The sequence below is a fragment of the Silurus meridionalis genome, chromosome 4 (genome assembly GCF_014805685.1).
Source record: "Silurus meridionalis isolate SWU-2019-XX chromosome 4, ASM1480568v1, whole genome shotgun sequence".
In the NCBI taxonomy this organism is placed as follows: domain Eukaryota; kingdom Metazoa; phylum Chordata; class Actinopteri; order Siluriformes; family Siluridae; genus Silurus; species Silurus meridionalis.
In genome coordinates, this window is record NC_060887.1 from 297,670 (window position 1) to 306,797 (window position 9,128).

Sequence of the window (9,128 nt, forward strand, 5' to 3'; positions counted from 1 at the left end):
AGTGTGTATGAGTTTGTGTCACTGTGGGCTCCATGGCAGTAGTGCAGAGTCTGATTGCAGCAGGAAAGATCTCCAGATCTACTTTCTTTGTCTTATAAGTCTGATTGATATGTGGTTCAAGATGTTCAGCTCTTTTGACAGTTTCTGTTTAAATCATCAGCAAAAACTCTGGTCCTGATTGAGTCTTTGTTGATACCAGTGGAGAAAACGCTGAGTGTCATATGTGCAGGTCAGTGTGTGTTACTGCCTTCAGGTGAAGATATGATGGTTTGTTCTGTGAACAGCTTTGTAAACAATATTAACAACAAATATTTCATTTTATTGTTTAAGAAAATTTGTTTCATCAACAATCATATGTTTATGTTCAGCACAAATTCCAGCATCCACATAAAGTTTTGTAGAATATAAAGACTTACCAATGATTTGAACAACTATGAAAAGAAAGAAGAGGAACATGATGGTTGTGTCTTAGTAGATATAAATGTCAGTATCTCTGTGAAACTGTTCAAACTGTCTCACCACATCGAGCTCCACTTTACTGAGGTAGTCATGACAATTCTGTCATCAACCTCAGTTTGTATAATTCTTCATTTCATGTGAAATTACAAAGATGGAGTAATAAATCAATTATTTCTGTTAATGTCCAGGTTTTGCTGCATTTATGATTAAAAATAGAATTTAATGTTTTAAATTAAAATATTAGTTTTTGTTAACTTCACTGATATAATAAGACATTTATTAAAAAATTTGCAGGTCACCAGCATTAAAATATTTGAGGATAAAAAATTAATGACAGTTGTTTATCTCTTTGTTTTATTTTATTTTTTCAGTTCAGCTTCCACAGTTTTGTGTGTGTGTTAACTGATATCAAAAAGGAAATATCTGTCATGTGGTTTTCACACACTTAGGTTTTTGTACAGCTTCAGTAGGTTGCTGCTTTTGACAGCCACAGATAATTACCTGCAGTCGTCATCAATGTATTGTTGTCCCAACCACAAGGATTTTCACACATCATTTGGAAGACAGCATCCAGATCAGCTCAGTAGGTACTGATTGTTTGCACCAGTCCAGATTTTGAGCTTTGTCTAATGAGAGCTACTATTAGCAAATGTTCTGAATCAGAAATGTATTTTAAATCCAAAATCACCCAAACATTGTTTAGTCATAGTTTCAGGTAGGGATTTTGGAAGATTTTATACAAGTATTAAAAAGTTAAAGGTTTTCTAAAAGGCCTCAAAATACCTTTCATTTAACTTGTTACCAACCATATCAGATTACTATAGCAGACATTTCTGATAACATGCAAAACCAAATCTAATCTAAAATAACATTATTACAATATATTGAATCATTTTATATTGTTTTCCAGATGCACCACTGCTCAGATTGTGGGAAGAGTTTCACTAAATGTGCTGTTCTGAAAAGACACCAACGTATCCACACAGGAGAGAAGCCGTATCACTGTGATCAGTGTGGGAAGAGTTTTACTCAACAGGGTCATCTCAAATCACACCAGCGTATCCACACAGGAGAGAAGCCGTATCACTGTGAACAGTGTGGGAAGAGTTTTACTCATCAGAGTAATTTTAGAATACACCAGCGTGTCCACACAGGGGTGAAGCCGTATTTCTGTGAACAGTGTGGGAAGAGTTTTACTCAACAGGATCATCTCAAATCACACCAGAGTATCCACACAGGAGAGAAGCCTTATTACTGTGAACAGTGTGGGAAGAGTTTTACTCAGCAGGGTAATCTCAGATTACACCAGCGTATCCACACAGGAGAGAAGCCGTATCACTGTGAGCAGTGTGGGAAGAGTTTTAATCATCAAGATAATTTTAGAATACACCAGCGTATCCACACAGGAGAGAAGCCGTATCCCTGTAAACAGTGTGGGAAGAGTTTTAGTGCTCGGCATGCCCTCCTCAGCCACCAGCAGAGTCATACAGGACAGAAGCTGTACCTCTGTGGACACTGTGGACGGAGCTATGTTCATCAACGCTCATTAAGGAACCACAAGTGCTCTAACATACAACCATAAAACAAATCATCTTAAATGTCTTATTTGAAGGGATGTAAAGGAAATTGTACTGTAAATATCGGGGGAACTTTAAATTGTAATGTTAATTTTAATTAGCTCTAACAAACTGGACACCTTTCCAAGCCATCAGAACATTGTTGGTCCATCTACAGTTACACTACAACTACACTTTATGGCAGCATGTATGAGGCTACCTGAGCATCTCACCCATATGTGCTTTCTGAACATTATCTAATGGAACAGCTTCCAATCCATTGTCCCCTGAGCCCAGTGTTACTGATTTACTGCAAACTTGAGCTTGATCACACGGTTACACAGCAAGATCAGGGAATAGATTTTTGTTGTATATGTCTGGACCTATAAGAATTAAAGTGCAGACAAATCTCACCCTAAGTCTTTTTTAAATCTAAAATGTTAAATGTATAAACCTTTAGGTATTTTGCACCAACGTTCATTTTTTGTGTTTCTCTAACTTCGAATAAGTTTATTAGTCAACTGTAAGGTTTGTTTGAGGAGTAGTAATGGTATGGGGCTGTACTTTAGGGGTAAGACTCAGCCCTTGACTTACAGTGTAGGGAAATGTTCATTACTTTAGCATACCAAATCATTTTGAACAATGCTATGCTTCTAATATTGTGGGAATAGTTTGAAAACGGCCCTTTATTAATCCAGCATGACCATGCCACAGTGCACAAACTGAGGTTCATAAAGACATGGTTGGATGAGTTTGGTGTGGAAGAACTGAACTGGCCTGCACAGAGCTCTAATCTCGACTTCACTGAACACCTTTGAGATTAATGTGAATGTTAAAAGTTGATTATTCTAAATGGACTGTATGAGTCTCGGTGTCATTAAAAACGTCTTCAGGAACATTTTTTTGTGATTATTTGATGAACAGTTCACTTATTTTTCTCTTGCTATTGTTTGTTAACTTATACTTCATTTTTTCTAAGAAAGAAAATAGAAATGCTGGTGATAGAAACAATCTTTTGATTCTATATCATGGATAATTATGAAGTATCAACAAATCATCATTATTTACTAAATAAAATTTCAGTTATTAACAAAATTCTATTATACAGAAAGAATAAATTGGAAAGCAATCAACTGTAATGTGGGAGCATTAAAATCTGTGTTTTCAGAGTCCAACTGTGACACTCAGTAACTTCAGGAGTCTCAGTCTAGAATTGTATGCAGTTCTCACTGCTCTGAATACAAGAACACCCGAGCTTCATCACCAAATGGAAATAAAAGTTAATTAATAACCAAAATAACTAAAATCTAATGGATATTTACATTACATGCTGCATACGAAAATTACATGTGCATACAATACAAAACTAATTTCCACTTAAATATAAAGAAAATGGTGCAATGTGCTTTTTGACCAAGTTAATATGGTTCATTTAAATGTATATATAAGCAAACATTACAGGTTTGAATATGTGTGCAGCTCAGTGTTGCAAAAACTAAATAATACAGATTTACTTATATATAAATACACTTTTGCTCCACTATTATATTAGGATTAGTTTACACACTGAAATAGCTTATACAAATTGCACAGAGTGGGTAGTTTATTACTACTATTTATCTACATTATAACTGTAATATGTCACATGTCACATATCACATACGTAACATTTCATAATTAAAGCCAGCATTGGCAAAGGTTCACACATCCTTCACTCAGTAGAAGTACAGATACTCATGTTTTAAAATACTCAGGTAAAAGTTGAAGTACTGACTATACATTTTTTTACTCAAGTTTAGGTAAAGAGGTTTGAGCTCTGACATTAAGTACATTAAGTAAAAAGTAGTCATTACTACTACCTGTTTTAGTGTCACGCTGGTAACCCCATGTCATGTCCCATGGTTTTGGAGGTGAAGAAGAAGAGGAGGAGAGAGAGGACTGGAAGAAGAATAAGATGGTGGAAACTGAAGGAGGAAGACTGTAGTGTGAGATTCAGGGAAGAGGTCAGACAGGGGCTCGGTGGTGGTGAAGAGATGCTGGATGATTGTGGAACTACTGCAGAAGTGATAAGGGAGACAGTTAGAAAGGTACTTGGTGTGACATCTGGAAATAGAAAGGAAGACAAAGAGACGTGGTAGTGAAAAGAGGAAGTGCAGGAGAGCAGAAGGAGGAAGAGGTTGGAGAAACAGAATTGGGTTCGACAAAGTGATGAGAAAAGTAGGCAGAAGTACAAGGAGATGCAGCAGCAGGTAAAGAGGGATGTGGTGAAGGACAAAGGAAAAGCCATATGAGGAGCTGTAGAAGAAGTTGGACACTAAAGAATTAGAAAAGGATTTGTAGCGATTGGCCAGGCAGAGAGACCGAGCTGGGAAGAGATGCAGTGGAGTTTTTAAAAAAAATATGGAAGGTTAGAGGATGCCTGAGGAATGGAGAAGGAGTGTGCTGGTACTAATTTTTAAGAATAAGGGAGATGTGCAGAGCTGCAGTAACTACAGGGGAATTAAGTTGATCAGTCACACCATGAAGTTATGGGAAAGAGTAGGGTTTGAGATTCCCAAAGCTTTAGAAACGGCTTTATAACCTTTTCCAGACTGATAGATCTCAAATACTTTGTATATGTATATGTATAGTATATATGTATATGTATAAGACACCGAACAGGCCGCACAATCTGAGGTATCTGTGGTATCAACTACTTATTGGCTGAAATTTTGTCAGAAAGAAATAATAGATAGATATCGACATTAGTCCAGATTTAAAGTGTCCCAGTGCGATTGTCACTAAAGCGTTCATGTGATAGGTGTTTTCCTGGTTTAGACTCGAATGGCCTGTGGGCAGAATCTCCTCCTCATTCTCCCTCTGTTTGCCTTCAAGGATCGGAAGCGCTTTCCTGAACGCAACACAAAAAAAGAGGACTTCTTTATTGGGATGGTTGAGGTCCTCCAATATCTTTCCGGCCCTGGTCCAGCACTGCTTGCTGTACATGTCCTGCAGTTCAGGGAGCTCAGAACGCTCAGCTGACTGCACCACCCTCTGGTGCCTGCCCTGCATGGTGCATTTCTCGAACCAAGAAGAGATACTACCCATCAGGACGCTTTCAACGGTGCAGTTGAAGAAAGACCTCAGCACCTGAGAGGGTGATTTAAAGTCTCTTAAGCATGGGTGGTATAGACGCCGGTGGTATAGACGCTGCCTGGCCTTCATCAGGGTGATGATCCCAGTCAACATGTCCATGTGGGCCCCACATGGGTTTTATCTGAGTTATATGGGCATCACGTGGTCATGGGGTCAGAGTGGGCACTTTGATGGGCTGAATGTGGAGCCCCAGCTTAGTCAGGGTTGTGGGCCCCAGCTAGGTTGCCTATTTTGTTTATTCGAGGGCCCTGTATGGGCCACATTTGGGCTATATTTAGCTTTATTATTCAATTGATGATAAATTCAATTGATGTGTTTTTATGTGTTTTATATGAAAAAAATTGTAATATATTAACAATAACATAGTACGACCTTTAGTTAAAAAAAAAAGAAAAAAAGAAAAAATCGCTTGTGGAGCTCACAGAGTCTCCCATTTACTCCTGTGTTCCCGCCTTCTCATTCTGAAGAAACGGTCTTCATTCACTACCACTGATCACCTGACCTGACCTGGATAACCTGACCTGACCTGGATAACCTGACCTGACCTGACATGACCTGGATAACCTGACATCTCTGTCACTGTAAGAAATTATCTTTTGTTTTAAATTAATCACATTTTACTGTTGTTTTCATTTAATGTATACTTCTGAAAGATTGTGTGGTAATTAAAGTTACAGGCACGATATAAAGAAGGAAAGTGTGGAGAGTGAACTGGTTTACCTCAGAGATAATCACCTGTGGAAAACTGAACATTCTTAACGATTAGCAGATAACTAGGACATTGTCTACTAAAATGTGGAAATAAAGATTTTTCAAACCATTTTCACCTGTGTTTTCTCCATATAGTGTCCTCATGATAACAGGAGGGTGAAACAGTAAAAGCACTGTGGAGTCTCTTTCTCTTTCACTACCTTTATAACATGTGTATATACAATACACAGAGAAAAGCTCTGAGGAGATTGTGACAATACTTAACATTATTTTAATGTGATTAAGGTGAAATAGGTAGCGGTAATAAAAAACGTTCATATTTATATTATTTCTAAACATTACTAAAAATATGATACGTTATGATTACGTTAAACCGTGCTTTGAGAGCTCAGCGGGACCGTGATCGGAGGGCAGTACAGCCGGAAGTGTAAGTCATATAACCTATAGCTAGTGCTGCACAATTAATAATATTTAATCCCGATCACTGTTTTTGCCCCTGTTTAATTAAAGGAATACTTCACCTGGAGATTAAAAAATATCTTATCAATTACTCTCTATATCTTATAAATTATCCTCAAGGCATCCTATACGGTGGCTGAAAGAGCTCAACACGCTGCAACTTAAGAAAACACATGCAAATAAAAAAAAAAAAAACAACCTTATAAGTTTGACAACACATGTGCTGCAAACCCCCACAACACAACCAAACACAGAAACACGCTGCAAATCCTCACAACACAACCAAACACAGAAACACGCTGCAAATCCTCACAACACAACCAAACACAGAAACACGCTGCAAATCCTCACAACACAACCAAACACAGAAACACGCTGCAAATCCTCACAACACAACCAAATAGCACAGATCACAAAAAAATGTTTCAAGGGGACCACAACAAGTGACAAACCCGTCTGGAACTGCTTATTGTTCGATGTCTATTCGTCAGTGGTGTTGATGTGTGTCGAGGACCTGAAAGGTGAGTTGTTTGTTTATTTTATCATTGTTTGTTTATGATTCCTTGGCCTTTTGGATATTATTAAAATAAATAATCTGATGAACTACACAATTAACTGTAAAACGTTATTATGTTAACTGGCAAAGCCAAGGAATCATGATCAGGATGTTAAAATAAACAAAAAACTTATCCTTCAGATCATCAACACAACCACTGATCAATAACCGCTGAACAAGCAGTCCCGGGGTCGTCACTTGTTGGGGTCCCCATGAAACATTTATTTTGTGGTCTGTGCTGTTTGCAGTGTAAATGAATTGGTTGTGTTGTGAGGATTTGCAGGACGTTTCTGTATTTAGTTGCGTTGTGAGGATTTGCAGCTCGTGTTGTTTAACTGATGAAGATGTTTTCTTGATTTGCTGGTGTTTTTTTTATTTGCATATGTTTTCTTCAGTTGCAGTGCGTTGAACTTTCTGTGATCCGAGGTGTGACTTACATCTTTCAGCTGATCAGAACCATTGTTCAATCACTGGCTTTTGGCAAAAGCCAAATATTCGTTTAAGAGTCAAGTTTAGACGCAAGGTTGCTATTTTAATTGTTACATTCTTAAGTTTTGGATTCCATGACTGGTCCCCTGGCATAAGTTATTACTGTGTGAGGCAGAGGTGGGAACAATTCACTGATGAGATTCTAGGATATGTCTCAGTAATATTGATGCATGTTTTTTTAGATGCTGCTGTGAATAGTAGTATTTTAAAATGTACTAAATTGCCTTTTCTGTCTTCTCTTTCTTTACTGTTTTGTAGGTGTGCAGCCGAGGAATCTGCATAGACCCACCAGTGAACTATTCTACATTAGTAATTCTGTTATTCCTGTTTCCTGTTTTTTTTTTTACTTGAATTAATTTGAATTATATGTGATTTACACATTCTGAGTTAAAGTCATTTATTTTGCACAGTTCAAATAATCAACCATGTAATTTTAATCATAGAGCAGCACATAAAATCAACTAATATTAGTTCTTTGTTTGGTCAGGCACAGTTTTACATTGTAACAAGGTTTGAAATGGTTTGACAGTGGATTTTCCATATTAAGATTAAGTACACATTAAGTTCATCCACAGAAGTCAATCATTAAATTAATAAATGGGACCCAATTCTCACCCACTGTGGTCCCATAACAACACCATAAAGGGGCCATTTGTGGGTTGACCCATGATTATTTTGGAATTTATACATTTTACATTCACATGTTTGGTATAATTTTAAAGGTCTTGGTGAGATTGGAAATATGATCTCAGTCCCATATCAGACCCCAGGTTTGGGGAAATTCTGTCCTACTTGGGGAAATTTTGTCTTACTCACATAAGTGTTGCCCCGGAGAAGATCCTTACCAGGTGTTCTAGGTGACATTTGGTTTATAGGTCACATCCTGTCCCAAGAAAGGATTTTCAAAGCTTTTATCACTTTAAATTTACAATTGTTTACGATGGTTTTGGTGAAACAAGCATTCTGTAGTCAGAACTTCTCTGTGTGTCTCTATTGCCAGGTACAGTGATTCTTTAACATTTCTTTAGTAAACTGCATTGTTAAAATATTTGGTTTTATGCTGATCATGTCATGCTTCTATTATTTGTTTTAGATGTGACATTTGTTTATTGATTATTGCCTGGCAAATAAATGTAAAATTCTTGATTAACTCTGAAACTTCCTGAAATCATTTATATCTAGTTGATTATGTAGCCTGGTGTTACCACAAATCTATGACCAGGATCGTACAAACTAAAGGCTCATGAACGGATGGAGCATAGAGCACAACGTCTGAGACCTTCTGATTTCTGACTATCACTGATTTAGCAAGTTATAACTAAGTGACTAAATACATTATTCTTTATGCATGAGCAAGCATTGAGAGGTCTACTTAAAGAATATTAGTTTACCGTTATATCCTCTGACTAAGATTCAGACTGGCCAATGTGCCTCCTTGAGCAGGTATCGTTAGCCGAGCACAAGGTTCTAAGCGACTCAGATCCATAATGAATGATTAATTGAAAAGACGGAATGCAACCAATAAGTTGATCATCTTAAATTAGAGATATTCAAGTTAAATCTTTATTATAAATTGTAGTCAGATTAGAGGTAAAAATTAGATTTATGTAACAAAGTGCAATCCATTTGAGTAATCTTTTACAGCCGCACGAGAGACTAACACGCAGCATACCTTCACCCACACCAGTGGATTCCGTCATTGGGCCATTGGGTGGGCATTGGGTGGGCACCTCACATCTTACTTAGATTTTAGTTCTGTGTTG

General features: G+C 37.3%; 1 protein-coding gene and 1 long non-coding RNA gene across 2 annotated transcripts; both read left to right on the forward strand.

Moving 5' to 3' along the window:
• Positions 1-1,369: 1,369 nt before the first annotated feature.
• On the forward strand, positions 1,370-2,041 carry LOC124384484 (zinc finger protein 239-like). The gene has a single exon (XM_046847390.1). It carries the CDS (start codon positions 1,370-1,372, stop codon positions 2,039-2,041), a length of 672 nt encoding a protein of 223 aa, XP_046703346.1.
• A 4,194-nt stretch (positions 2,042-6,235) lies between these two features.
• On the forward strand, positions 6,236-7,748 carry LOC124384812. The gene is made up of 2 exons (XR_006925624.1): positions 6,236-6,288; positions 7,624-7,748. It is a non-coding gene; the product is annotated as an uncharacterized LOC124384812 (long non-coding RNA).
• The last annotated feature ends 1,380 nt before the right edge of the window (positions 7,749-9,128 follow it).

Coding starts and splice junctions, on each gene's coding strand:
- LOC124384484 (XM_046847390.1), top strand. CDS start 1,370: ATGCACCACTGCTCAGATTGTGGGAAGAGTTTCACTAAATGTGCTGTT.